Genomic DNA, 15,101 nt, shown 5'->3' on the forward strand with positions numbered 1-15,101 from the left:
GACTCAGTACTGGTGAGACTGCACGTTGAATCCAGGGTTCAGTTTTGGGCCCCTCTCTCCAAGAAGGACATTGAGGCACTGGAGCATGTTCAGAGAAGGGAACAGAACTGGGGAAGGGGCTGGAGAACAAGTCTTACAAAGAGGGGCTGAGGGAAATGGGGTTGTTTAGCCTGTAGAAAAGAAGGCTGAGAGGAGACCTCATCACTGTGTACAACTGCCTGAAAGGAAGTTGTGGTGAGGTGAGTGTTGGGTCTATTCACTCAAATGATAGGTGATAGGACAAGAGAGAATGGCACCAAGCTGTGCCAGAGGAGATTGGACATAGGGAAAAATTTCTTGACCAAAAAGGTTCTCAGGCTCTGGCAGAGGCTGCCCAGAGAGGTGGTGAAGTCCCCCTCCCTGGAGCAATTTAAATATGGGTAGATGAGGTGCTCAGGGACATGATTTGGTAGTGGACAGGTAGGGTTGGAGTGGATGATCTCAAAGGTCTTTTCCAACAAGTGATTCTATGATTCTGGGATATAATAACAGAACCTTGCGATAGTTGAGGTTGGAAAGGACAATTGAGGGTCATCCTGTCTGAGTGCCTGCCCATTACCATGTTAAGATGATTTTTGACTCTTTCAAAGAACGGAGACTCCACAAACTTCCTGGGAAACCTGTGCCAGTGCTGGGCCACTGTCACAGTGAAAAATGTTCCTTGGTGTTCCGAAGGAGTCTCTTGTGGTTCAGTTTACACAAAAATTTGCTCGTACATCAGCACAAATACTGGAAATTAGGGAAATTAAATTCCCAGATTAAGAGCTTCATAATTGTGATCTTCCTACAATTAATTTCTTCATGTCTTTGCATATGTAAGGTGCTGATGTGTTTCTGTAAGCTGAGGGGAACCACCCATCGTGTCACTGTATGTGTTTATAGAATGACACTTCTCTAGCAGATTTTTACTCCAGTTCTCTGCTTTGCACTGGAAGAGCCTTAGAGGAAGCTACCAAGAAGTCTTTAGCTAGGGATGTGGTTTTCCAGTTGTGGCAGTATCTTTTAGACCAGTAGAATGGCTTCTAGCTCAGTGTGCACCATCATGGGTGAAGTTGAGACCTTATTTGGCCTAAATGTCCTCAAGGTCATAATCTAGGAAGTTTCCAAAGGCTTGAACACAAGACAGAGAACCAGTTCATTTGGTGGATTGTGAGTCTTGGAAGGAGAGAGGGATTTTCTCTGATGTCCTCTTTAGAGCTGCTTCTTTGATATTCTGTAACATCTTGATGGGTCCCTCACAGCCAAGGATATCTGTAGAAATCTGGGGGGGGGAGATCTGTCAGAAAGTGCAGAGAATGAACATCTTTAAATGCTGGTACATAGAAGGAATTTCTTAAACCAATTAGGATGCTGCCACTCAATAGAGTTACAGTAAGAAATGGATGCGCTGGTTCCCTATTGTCTATCAGTCAATAAAATATCATCCACAACATAAATCAGTGCATGGGGAAAAAACAATCAATCACAGGATAAATGTCCCGTGAATAAGACATTTGAAAAATGATGTTTCTACTTTCTAACAGCGTTATTTAAGAGCAAGAAGCTGTTATCCTCTTGTACCAATGACATTATCTCTTATATCTACGTGTATCAAGTCTAATCTTTATTAATGAGTAAATGGAATTCAGCCCAGAAGCATTCAAACACTTCATTGAATAACAATATGTAGTATTAAATAATACAATTTACAATTATATTTACATGAAAGTTTTCTGTGCTGTGGAACGCGAATCACCTATGGCAAAAAAACAACTGCCATGGGTGATGGCATACAACCATACAACCATACATAGAAAATGGTCGTATAAAAAAATAGCAATGGTAAGGATACTTTAAAGGTATTCTCTGAAATCCTAAATAAATGCTGTCATTAAAAAGAGTATCAAAATGTAATTAAAAATACTTGAGGATCAAAATGTAGTTAAAAAAGGCTTGTGTCATATTTCTACTGGAAGAAGTTTAGCAGATTCTTAGGCATATGGTTGCTCAGGAATGGTTTAGTAGTGGACAGGTACGGTTCGACTCAATGATGTCAAAGGTCTTTTCCAGCCTAGTGATTCTATGATTCTTATCCCCGTAATTATGTGCTACTTTTGCATTGTGCTACAGCAGCTCATCAGGTTTCTCACTGGTTTACTGACTTCAGTGTGATATAATTGAGGTACTTACCATCTTATCGCAGTGATCCTTTGATCATGTAGTAGGTAAAATTGAGTTGCTTAAAGCCTCAGAGAAACAAGTATTTTTGCATCCTATAGAAACAACTCAAAAGCCGTTCAATACCTGCATGGCATCCATTTAAAGGAAGACTTCCACCAAGCCAAGGTGGTCATCCATGGTCCTGTGTGCATGTTACATGAAGATGTTATAAGACCTGTTTTGTTCTTGTATTTATTCAGGCACGGGACACGCTGTGCAGGAGAAATTGCCATGCAAGCCAACAACAGAAAATGTGGAGTTGGAGTAGCCTACAATTCCAAAGTTGGAGGTAAGGAAATGAAAATAAATAGGATGCACAGTGCAAATGGAACCCAGCTGGATCCTGTGGAGTGCTGAGTGTTTTCATCTGCCATTAATCTGAAATACAAATAGTTGGTCATTCTCAGAAAACACCAGTTTTGCCGTGTTAGAAACCTTGTCTAGCGATCATGCAGGGTGTTACATCTGTATGACAGCATCTCTGGAATGCCAACATCCTCTCTGGAATTTGATTATTGGTTTAATACAGGTAGAATGTGTAACAGCAACAACAAGATAGCTGGTGGTGAAAATGATAAAAACAACAGTAATAGTAATTGCAACGACCTACATTGTATGCAGAGGTAAAACCATATCTTTTAAGGGATGATGAACTCACTTGTGATAATTGGTTATCCTGGAGGAGGTGGCATGCGGGAGGAGAGGGTTTGAGTAGAATGAAAGGACAAATATATATGTTCATACCCTCTCTTGCTTGCAGCATCTTCTTTCCATCCACACAATTACATTCAAAAGGTCATGTCAGTCAAGGTACTTTAACTGCTGTGGGTTTTGTCTCAACAGCTTACTTCTCTGCTACCATCATAAGTTAATTCTGAAAATAAGTAGAGTCTTGCTTGCCCATCAATCAATATTGCCATTTTTGTGAAGCGGTGACTAGAAGTTTAATCTATCAGAGGTTTATGATATAGTCATGATCAAGGTATCAGTTGAAAATGGTTATTTAGCTCAGAGAAAAATGCTTGTACAGCCCTAGTTTTTCCATTAGTCCCTGTTTTCCTTTTAAACAAAGGGATGATGAGTGGCAATTGACACCCATAACCAGCATTCCCACCATTTCAGTCTTGCGTTTGTAGGTTCCTATTTACTGCACTGAGCTGTCACACATGTCAGCTTTGCAGCCTGTCTTTGCTGTAATGCTCTGTGCTGTCGTGTTCTGTTTAAACAAAATATCTCACTCATAAGATGAAGACACCAAATTTTCAAGGCAGGGCGAAATGGATGAAGCTGCAAAGATGCCTGAACTCCCGCTGTGCCCATATTTTAAAGCGCTCGCATATACGGAGAAGATTCTTCCACAGTTGTTTTAATATGCGCAGTGCTCATTTACAAATGCAAACTGCGGCAGGGGTGATTTGCCTAGAAAAGAAACAAGAGGAAAAGCAGTCTGATTACTCAGAAAGCCCCTTGTATCTGGGTGGGGGAGGAGAAAGAATGGAAAAGTGGGGAGAAATTGTAAGCTGCTATGTATGACCAGCCTGATTAAGATAGGCATGCAACAAAAATATGCTCAAAGAGCAGTGGAAGACAGGAGAAGTCTTCAAAAGATCCAGATAATTTCAGAGTGGCTGAAAACTGGGAGATTTTTTGATGTTCCAAGCTGTACAGGATTCATTTCTTCACAGGCTGTTTTGCTTCTTTTTTTTTAAATCCATGAACTGACACATTACACACTTCTATTTGACATTAGTTCAGGATGACTTCTTTAAGCAGATGTTTGCTCATAGCAATTGCCATTCTGGATAAACCCAGAGGTCCACAGCATCTCTGATTGTCAACAGCTGCCTTAGAGAAAGAAGCCCTGGCATTTGGGATACCTTGTTCTCTAACCTTCAGCATCAGAGGTTGGTTTAACTTTGCCTTGAGAGGTAGAACAAAACATTCCTTTTTTATTTTTCCCCTGTGAAAAACTGACTTTAATAAACCTGAGGGCTCTCACCAGTCACATCAGTGCCTGGCCCTGTTCTGAAACCTTGATTAGTCTCTTCAGGACTTTGTGACTGTGAATCCCACAGGCTTTTCTGTGCACTGCGTGAAAAAAAAAAATACCACTTTTTATTGCCACTTTTCCAAGTGATATCTCTCTGTGTCCTTTAACTTTCGCCTCTGGTTCTGCACAGAGCCAAAACACATGCATGCATCCATCACCTCTGGCACAGAGTAGGATGTGTGCATTTTCATGCACACCAAACCACAGCACTCTGCTACTACAGGTCTCTGGTGCTGACATGAAAATCAAATTATTAAGGGGCACCACTTTCCAAGAGACTGGGCTCAGATTTCCCGCACGGTTTGCTAAAAATAGCCTTCTGCCAGGCAGATCCATGTGTGTACCTGAAATTACCTTGTGCTTTGCTTTTGATTTTGTGGGACTGATGGTGGGAGCGAGCTTTTGCCAGAATGGCAGGGAGTTTGTCCGAGAGGTCGTAATTGCAATCTGCCTAGAGAAACATCACTGCAGTCACCAAATCCCTGAGCTGACTTAAACAAGCAGGATTTTTGGTGACCACAAAGACAAGACAGAATTGTTTTCCTCGATCTGTTTTCATCAGAATGTTGTCAGTGTTCTTTTCTCCCTGTTACATTATTTATCTGCAGAGTTGGCTTTGTCTTCTTCTGCGGGAAATATCTGTGTGCCACTCTCTGCATCCTCAGTACCTCATTATGTGCTGTGAGCTTGCTCACAGAGCTTGCAGTCATCTCCACAGAGGCAGATCTTTGCTCACAGAGAGCTGGTATGAGAGAGGCTCAAAATTGTTAGGCAGCTGAAAAAAACGGTTATTCAAAATGTTATGAGATTAAGCCTGTCCAGGGTAAGTGGTGTTTTCAGTACCTGAGGTGCAGGATGTACCTTGATTCTTTTCCCAGCTTTGTGAGTGATAGTGAGAAGTGGTGACTGAGCGGATTAACTCCTTTGTCTGTTTTTGCTACTAATTGATATGAAATAATGAAGCCCAGCTGTATCTTAGAGGTATTATGTGTCTCAGAGGCCAGCCATTTGGGAAAAGAATTATGCTTGCAGTCTTTCTTCCCCCTGCATGACAGGCTAAAAAAAGAACAGGATACTGAGCTGCAAGGGTGAGGTTGGGGCTTTTTCGCTTTTTCTTCTTAATAGAATGACCACATTTTGCCTGCTGTGCTTTGGAAAAATCCCAGTTTTGTTTAAAATATTATAAAACGAGTACTCGTAACTCACCAACTGCCGGTAATGGTGCAGCTGCTGCAGCACGAACCTGCCAAGTTCAAGACAACCCAGACGTTTTTATTGCTTGAAAACACAGGCTGAATCCTGACTACTGTGGGTTTTGTATCACTGCTGTTGCTCAGAGAGCCATGCAGTAGTGGAGTTGTGCCAGAATTCTGGTATTTCTGTCCTCCTCCAGCACTGGGCAGGGGTAGGAATCCTCCTGCAGAACTCAGGATCTGCAGGAGGAGAGATCCAGTACAGGATGAACTGCTGCCTGCCACTGAATTTTAAGTACCACTGGGATCAGGCTTGCTCTGAAGAAGATTAGATCATGCAGTCCCTAATAAAATGTTAATGGCTAGATATCTCCAGCATATCCAGATTGCTCACAGTGGAAAAATACATGGCAGTAAGACAAGAGAGTTTTTAGTGGTGGAGGTTGAAGGTGGTGAAATCGCAGCATCACAGAGACAGCAAAATCTTCATGGCTGTGAGGGCAGTTTTAGTGAGAATATTCAGAACCATGTCTTTGAACTAAACCTCTTGAATGTAAAAGTTGTGTTGATCAAACCTATTTGATTTTATCGATGTGCAAGTAGCTGGAGAAGTCTCTGTTACAGATTTCAGAGAGAGAAAGAGTCAAGAAAGACCTCAATGCAATATAAAAAAGCAGGAACAGTAAGCAAAATATCATCTTGGCTCTTTGTAGAAAGAGAGAAAGAAGTAAATAAGGCGCAACCAAGATTTCAAGAGGGTTTTTTAATGTTTGTGGAGAGTACTAAGCTCTGCAAATGAAGGCTAAGTGTACAGTTTCACGCTGACATAGACTATCCTGAGTGTTACTGACATGAACAGCAGTAGGCTGTGGTTGCAACAGGTAGTGGGTTGATTCTGCTGGAACCTTTGCGAACAATTAACAGAGGTAAATAATAGGGATCAGAAAGTCAACTCCATCTGCTTTGTGTTTTCTGCTAAGGCATACGCATGCTGGATGGAATAGTCACCGATGCTATTGAAGCCAGTTCCATCGGATTCAATCCAGAACATGTGGATATTTACAGTGCGAGCTGGGGCCCCAACGATGATGGAAAAACTGTGGAGGGACCTGGGAGGCTGGCACAGAAGGCTTTTGAATATGGGATAAAAGAGGTATGAAGATAAGAGAAAGATGCAATGAAATGTGTCAAGGAGCAGGATTTTAAAATGGTTGATAGCAGGGAAGACATGAAAATGGTTTGTGCTCCCTTTGCTCAGTTTATGCTTCCTTTGCTGATACATACTTGAAAAGGAGAAGATTTTTAATAGCAGAGGTCAGGGACATTACCAGCCAGAACAAGTCTTCTAAAAAAGCCATTAGAGCTTTCTGAGCTGGGTTTAAGCTGCCATTCTCGGCAGATAAGCTTTATTTTCCATCCTTACTTCTGCTGCCTTTGTCTCGCCCTACCCCCACCCTACTCTGCTGCTTGTTTTGCACTGAGGAGTAATTGGATTTCTGCACTGAAAGCCTATAAAATGTAACACAAAAATTCTGCTTTGTGAATATGCTACTATGTGAAATACTGATGCATTCCCACACCCTATGGATGGGCATGTATTCTATTAATTGAATCATTTTATACACCAGTTTATAAATTGTTGTGTATCATGACTCAATTGCTGAAGAGTATTGGAGACCATATTTTCACAGGTTTTTTTTTTATGTTATATTATTCACATTATTTATTTTTAGATCTGGTTGGATGGTAACTAGTGTGCAAACTGAGAGCTAAAGCACATACTCTTGGTTTTGCCAGTGAGGTAAAAAGGTACCTGAAGGCAGGCAGGTACGTACAGGTAGTGAGGGAGACTGAATCCAAGACAGGAGAGGAAAGAAATGAAGGAAAGCTTGAAGGATAGAGGCAGAGAGAAAGAAGATTTTGGAAAAGGGGCCATTACCTTAGCAGACAGAAGGATAGAAGGAGAAAGAAGATTCTGATGGCTGACAAACATGCTCTGAAAAAGGAATGGAGACTGAGAGGGGTGGGCTGGTGGCAGCAGATCTCTTTCCATAGCGAGGCTGCAAGAGAGGAGGGAGAACTAAAAGCAATGATTGGGGGATCAGTGTTCAGCTGTCTTACTCTGGAAAAGCAGGTCATTTGGTGAGGAATGTAACTCTTTTTACAACCTGTTTTATTTCTGAAGAGTAGCAATTGATTTGTCAGTCTTCCTTTTCCAAGATCTGGATGGTCTCCATTCTGCTTAAAGTCATGCAGAACTGGGCCTGCCAGCGACTTTCACCCCTGATGCCTTCTGCTGGCCTTGTGGAGCATTTAAGCATGTGTTGAGCCTTGAGGATCAGCGTGGTGTTAGTGGCATTCCAAGTGAAACCAAAGCAGGGTTTTACATACACCACTGCTACTCTGGACTGAAGCCTTTACTCAAAGGAAGATACTGTCTCATTTTCTGTGATAGACGTGTCATGTTCTTCTCATTTCAGTGGTTGAGTCACAAGGAGTACAGTTTATTTTTCTTTATTTTTAATGTTTTAAGTACTGCAAACATCTTAGCACTTGCATTAATAACTTCAAATCTCATATGAGTGGGATGATAATAATCTGTATCTCAAGTACTGTCTCTGGTGAATGCACGTGTTAATAATGAACAACATGTGAACTTCTCTTCATAGGAGATGGATTTTTTTTCCTCTGAAGGAGTAGCACAGCTTGAGACTGATAGGGTGATATGATAACGGAGATGGTTTACCTGCTCCCTGCTCTCAGCATCAGTTGTTGACTGTTGCCCTCTCCTCAAACACCGGAGACCAGAGATAGGAACAAATGTGGTTGTGTCCGGAGTCTGGTAGTGCTTGCCCATAGATTTTTAGGAAAGAAGGCTGTCAGTCAGATGTGCTTGCTGGTTCACGTGTTTCAGCAGGTAAATGCTCACCATGAAATGCTTCCTTACAAAGAATAAACAGGTGGAAAAGACATCATGTATGTCATTCACTCTGCTTAGCTATACCCCTATGATAGAGGAAAGGGCAGAAAAAGAACCCCTGATAAACCTGTCATTTCTCAAAATAATCGACTTTTTTTCCTAGAAATGTCCAGGACCAAAACATCGGTATGTGGGAAAAACAGGGCACACCTGTTCTTAACTGAAATGCCTACTCTGAGGAAAGTTGCTGGACTTGGAATACTAAATGTAGGCCAGTGAAACTGAGAGATCTACTGTTGGGTGTGATGTAGGATACCTCAAGCAGCTGGTTTCTTCTGTTTCTGAATTCTAGAGCTCTTGGGAAACTGTCTTTTTCTACCTGAAAATGTTGAATATATTGGAGTTTGTGGGTGATGGAAGTTGTTATGAATACATTACAGAGATGGAGATCTCTTTGATAACCACTAATTTCCATTTCCTCTAGGGCCGAAATGGAAAAGGCTCCATTTTTGTCTGGGCTTCAGGGAATGGCGGCCGTCAGGGTGACAACTGTGACTGTGACGGCTACACCGATAGCATCTACACAATCTCCATTAGCAGTGCTTCACAGCAAGGCCTTTCTCCCTGGTATGCAGAGAAGTGCTCTTCAACTCTGGCCACAGCATACAGCAGTGGGGATTATACTGACCAGAGAATTGTAGGTCGTTTTTACCAGATTCAGAACAAACACAGAAATGTATTATATATGCAAATAACAAGTGAGAGCTCTTAAATGCTTGGTTTTGATGGCCTGCTTTATGTTATGTGTTACATTCTTAGTGCTTTTACTTTGAAACACTGAGGGATTTGTTATCCAAAAAGCAACTGTGTTCCTGGAACATCCTCTACTGTAAAGCAATGTCTAAATTACATCATTGTGTTGGTGCAGTTACATCAGCATGCTGGATTTGTCTGCTGTTTGTGTATGACATAGGTCACTGCATGGCATTTGATACAGTCCAGTTATTCAGAAAGAGAGATTTAAAGTCAAAGAACCTGTGAAGTTAGTGTGCCATCCAAGTCAGTACCTTGCTGTTACCATTTGTTAAGATGTCAGCCCCTAAGTTCCCATTTATGAAAGCAACAATAGTGCTTCCAAACCCGTGGAATGTACTCAGCAGGTGGGCACATCAGTCTGTGTGCCTTTATTACCTGTGCGAGAAGTAACTCCTACTGAAGAAAATTGCTGTGATAAAATGATATTGGAGTACCTATCATTTCTGTTCAGCCCTGGTGGGTGCTAATTTTACTATAAACTACATTGAGGGGAATTAAAACAACGTCATTCCAAGTTAGCCAGGAGATCAATCCTTCCTAAGTGGCTTTTCTTCATAGCTGAGAGGTAGGTATGTTGGCAGATGAGTTTGGTATTTAATTTCCAAATAAAGCATGTGTTTCATTGCAAATTATAGTTCTGTTGCTGAAGAGGGAGCAGAACACCGGCCCTAATCCTATGAGTAATCTTCCAGCAAGTGGTAGTTTTGAATGTTCTAGCCCCAACACGATGATCTGTTTTTATGATTCACTAGTAAGCCTGAAACACTTATTGTGAAATCTTAGAATAAAATAAGATGTTCCGTGTGGGAGTATTTTATTCCAACACAAAGCATTTTGATACAAAAATTACAGCTGAAGTAAAAAGAGCGGATTGAAATTTGAACAGATTTAAACATCCATCACTTTTTCTGCAGGTGAGCAATGTATTCATGCACAGAGTGAAGTATACACAGTTGTGTTTGTGACTGTGGATGTGACAGTATTTACAACTGTTTAATCACACAGTCTGGGTGGGTTTTTTGTTTGTTTTTTTTTCTGTCAGACAAGTGCAGATCTTCACAACGAATGTACAGAGACTCATACTGGGACCTCTGCATCTGCGCCCCTGGCAGCAGGGATTTTTGCACTGGCTTTGGAAGCAAAGTAAGATGTCACACAATTTCCTATAAACTCCTCTCCCTCAGCCACTTCATCTTCCCTAAAATGTTGTCTGTTTGAAACTGGCATCATACCATGCTGCAGTTCCACTTCTTGTCCGTTAGAAATGCACAGCGTGATGACAAAAATAAGTAGCTACTTGCCTCACCGCCTTCCTATCAGAGCAGAACCAATGTCAGTAAAACAAGACGACCAGGGAATTTTAGTCCATTTTGTGCACTGGCAGCAATTGTTTACTGAGTTATGGCCAATTGCACTTAAAAGCAGCGAGGCTGCATGTTTGTCAGGAGAATGTGATTTGGAGACAATAGGTTGCAGGAGTTTAAATTAAGCCTTTAGTCAATTTACTGAACCTTTTCTGCCAACGATGAGACAGAAAATATAGAAGCTATGGCAGCCTGACTGTCTGAAGAGGAGGGGAGCAGAGAGGTTCAGACCCTGTATGGGTGGCAGTCAGAACATATGACTTCAAAGGGGGTGAAAAAGGACAGTGGCTTTGGCACAGAATAAAATGCAGCTAGGTTGTAGGTTTATTACTGGAACGGTGTAAGTCCTGCTGCGTGTTGTATTGCATGCTCTGATGAAGCCACTTGCATGAGGTTCGACAAGGCCAAGTGCTGGATCCTGCACTTAGGGGCACAACAACCCTGTGCAGCGCCAGGCTTGGGGCAGAGCAGCTGGAAAAATGCCTGGCAGAGAAGAACCTCGGGGTGTTGATTGATAGGTGACTGAATGTGAACCAGCAGCGGCCCAGGCAGCCAACAGCATCCTGTCCTGCATGAGGATAGAGAAGACAACAGAGCTGGTGGGAGTTTTATAGCACAAGCCTTATGAGGAGCAGCTGAGGGAGCTGGGGTTTTTAAGTCTGGAGAAAAGGAGGCTGAGGGGAGATCTTGTCACTCTTTACAAGACCCTGAAAGGAGGTTGTGGTGAGGTGGGTGCTGGTCTCTTCTCCCTGGTAGCTAGTGACAGGATGAGGGGAAATGACCTCATGTTGCACCAGGGGAGGTTTAGGTTGGATATTGGGAGGAATTTCTTTATTTTGAGGATTCTCAGGCACTGGCAGAGGCAGCACAGGACATGGTGGAGTCCCCACCTCTGGAGAGTTTTGAAAGCCGAGTAGGTGTCGTAACTTGGGCACATGGCCTGGTGGTGGACTTCGCAGGGCTGGATCGATGGCTGGACTCAGTGATCTTAAAGATCTTTTCTAACAAAAACCATTCTATGACATAAGCAAGAGTATTGATGGCTGTGTTGTAAAGGGCAGAGCTAATTGCAGGTGGAACCAAACACCCAGTGAACTTTCAAAGCCCAGATCCCAGTAAGACTGGTCAGAAATAAAAGTTTTGCTAATTAACTTTAAATGCCTGAATTATTTTGAAGACTTGGACTCTAATCTTGCTAGATACCTGCTCTTCATTTACACATAACTCTTGTCTACCTGGCGAAGTATTATGAAGATAAACATGTGACACGCTCCAGATTTTGAAATGATGGGATGCCATTCAAACCATTTTCTGTCACAGACTAGTAATTGAGAGAAAAATGGTAGATAACCCTAAAAGAAATAACCAGGAATATTTTCTCCACAGCCCAAATTTAACATGGAGGGATATGCAGCACTTGGTAGTGTGGACCTCAGAATACGACCCACTGGCTGGAAATCCAGGATGGAAGAAGAATGGAGCAGGACTGATGGTGAACAGCCGATTTGGGTTTGGACTACTCAATGCCAATGCACTGGTAGATTTAGCTGATCCCAAAAGATGGAAAGGCGTACCAGAAAAAAGAGAGTGCATCATCAAAGACATGAGCTTTGAGCCAAGGTAAGAATTTGTGACAGCAGTAACTAAGCTTATGTCTGTCTTTGTAAAGGACAGACTGGAAGGATGGCGTTCTGCACAAATCACTCTGAACCAGACTGAGAGTTTTCTTTTGATTTGTTTGGTTCTGTCTTAGTATATTCCTCAGGGACAGGCAGGGTTTCCTTCCTCTTTTTGATGTAAGACTTGTAGAAATTACTCGTGTGAAGCCTTAACAAAGAATAGAATTACTATGTCTGCTTGAGCAGCCTGCATATGGGTGGGTGATCATAGAATGATTTGGATTGGAACGGAATTCAAAGTCCATCCAGTTCCAACCCTATGCCATGGACAGGGACACCTCCCACTGGATCAGGGCCTCAAAGCCTCATCCAACCTGGTCTTGAACACCTCCAGGGATGGGGAAGCCATGACTTCTTTGGGCAACCTAGGCCAGGGCCTCCCCACCCTGTTCATGAAGAATTTCGTCTTCACGTCTAATCAAAATCTTCCCCCTTCCAAAGTAAAGCCACTCGCCCTCATCCTATCACTCCAGGCCCTTGTAGAAAGTCTCTCCCCAGCTTTCCTGGAACCCCTTTCAGTACCGGAAGCTGCTCTAAGGTCTCGCCGCAGCCTTCTCTTCTCCGAGCTTAACAACCTCAACTCTCAGCCTGTCCTCATAGCACAGACTCTTCAGCTCCCACATCATATCCATGGTCTCCTCTGGACCCTTTCCAACAGTTCCATGTCCTTCTTCTGCTGGGGATTTCAGAACCAGACACAGAACTCTGGCTGGGGTCTCAGGAGAGCGGAGCAGAGGGGCATAATCCCCTCCCTCTCCTGCTGGTTCCACTGGTCAGCTCTCCTGAGCCAAGCTCTGGTCAGGTGTACTTTGCTAGAGTAACCATGTATTCTATATATATGGGGTTTTTTAATATATTTCTGGTTTTGGATGAGCCATAATTTGAGTTGCAATGCACTCCTGGAAGTTATGGCTGTTGGGTGACAGATATCGTTATGAATTACTTTTGCAGGTCTATCAAACATGCAGGGTGATATCAATCCTCAGGAAAAGCACTGAAGGATAAATTCAAAATCAGTTCCAAATTTAATTTTAAATTAAAAATGTCTTCATCATGTGGAACTGCACAGGAAATGAATCTCTGCAATTTCACATAAAACTCCCTGATGATTCTGTTTCTTGTTGGTCCTACCATCCTGCACCTGCACCAAGAGTTGGCCATGGTCAGTGCCGAAGAGTTGACCCTTCTCCTGCATCAACACTGTCTTGGGTTTTTTTATAGCCCCACTGGGCCACCGAGCTGTCAGAGTTCTTTCTGAAACAGACTGCAAAACATATTTAAAAATTATAGAATTGTAGAATCACAGAATGGTATGAGCTGGAAAGAACCTCAAAACCCATCCAGTTCCACCCCCTGCCATGGGCAGGGACACCTCCCACTGGATCAGGGGCTCCAAGACCCATCCAGCCTGGCTTGAACACCTCCAGGGATGGGGCAGCCACCACCGCTCTGGACAACCTGGGCCAGGGCCTCCTCACCCTCACAGAACATTTCTCCCTAAGATCACATCTCAATCTTCCCCTCTTTCAGCTGAAAAATGTTCCCTCTCATCCTGTTCCTGCCCTCCCTGATCAAAAGCCCCTCCTGGAGCTTTCTTTTCTCCAGGCTGAACAACCCCAACCCTCCCAGCCTGACCTCATAGCACAGGTGCTCCAGCTCTCGCATCATCTCCATGGCCTCCTCCGGACCTGTTCCAAAGGTTCCATGTCCTTCTTATATTGCGGATTCCAGAACTGGACACAGGACTCCAGGTGGGGTCTCAGCAGAGCGAAGCAGAGGGCAGAATCTCCTCCTTCACTCTGCTTGTCCCACTGCTCTGGATGCAGCCCAGGACATGGGTGGTTTCTGGGCTGTGAGCACACATTGCCAACTCACCCCCCAGCATCCCAAGTCCTTCTCCTCAGGGCTGCTCTCAATCACATCATCCCTCAGGCTACATTGAAATTGTGCACTGCCCCAACACACTTTGCCCTTGGCCTTGTTGAACCTCACGAGGTTCACACAACCCCACTTCTCCAGCCTGTCCTGGTCCCTCTGGAGGACATCCCATTCTTCAGGTGTGACAACCGCCTCACTCAGATTAGTGTTGTCTACAAATTTGCTGGGGTGCACTTGATCTTGCTGTTGGTATTATCAGTGAAAACATTAAACAGTATTGGTCCCAGTACAGACCCCTGAGGGACACCACTTGTTTAGACCACTGTCAGGAGAAGAATAAAAAGATTCCAAAGTCTCCCAGGGATTTTTTTCTTGAGAAAATCCACCTGTAATCACTCTTTTCCATTCATTTGCTGTGGCAGGTCTAATGCAGGCTGAAATCAAGGTTTTACATTGAGCTTTATCACATTCATAGCACATCTGTTAAAAAACGACAAATTGCTCATAGGTCCCCTGAAAAGACACATCCACATTCACACGCACTCCCAGCACACAGAGCCTAACCTGATCCCAGCCTACAGGTTAAGTTATGAGCATTCACTGAGCTGATTAATCAATAAGTGTATCTGAACGGTTTTGCCTCCACTTGCTCATTTATGGATTTGTTGTCAAAAATAAGTAGAGCAATTTTGAAGATCGAAATTATACTGTGCGAGTGCACTAAAAACCTGTCTGTAGAAACATATTACAGTGTTTTGGAGTGCCACTGCTAGGTAACCTTATTATTTATGCTCTTTTACTGTCAATTTGCTTTTATAAGCTGCCTCCTTTCCACAGAGTGTTGATGCAGGACTGATATATGTAATAGCTGCTATTTATGTGTTTTCACTGCAGTCCTCTGTGCTAACTTGTAAAAACAGAGGCCCTGCAATTCTGGGTATGGAATTATTTAGGTGGAGATTT

At 43.0% G+C, this 15,101-nt stretch overlaps 1 protein-coding gene across 6 annotated transcripts in view; it reads left to right on the forward strand.

Annotated features, from left to right (window-relative positions):
• PCSK1 (proprotein convertase subtilisin/kexin type 1) overlaps positions 1–15,101 on the forward strand; it is a 39,114-nt gene that overhangs the window by 11,487 nt on the left and 12,526 nt on the right. For all 6 annotated transcript variants that reach the window (XM_054053890.1, XM_054053892.1, XM_054053893.1 and 3 more), the window contains exons 6-10: positions 2,439–2,527; positions 6,462–6,634; positions 8,886–9,098; positions 10,260–10,360; positions 11,968–12,201. In XM_054053890.1, coding sequence (XP_053909865.1) covers positions 2,439–2,527; positions 6,462–6,634; positions 8,886–9,098; positions 10,260–10,360; positions 11,968–12,201 — 810 coding nt within the window. The remainder of the gene's footprint in view (positions 1–2,438; positions 2,528–6,461; positions 6,635–8,885; positions 9,099–10,259; positions 10,361–11,967; positions 12,202–15,101) is intronic.

This window comes from Cuculus canorus, chromosome Z (assembly GCF_017976375.1).
Source record: "Cuculus canorus isolate bCucCan1 chromosome Z, bCucCan1.pri, whole genome shotgun sequence".
Taxonomy (NCBI): Eukaryota; Metazoa; Chordata; class Aves; order Cuculiformes; family Cuculidae; genus Cuculus; species Cuculus canorus.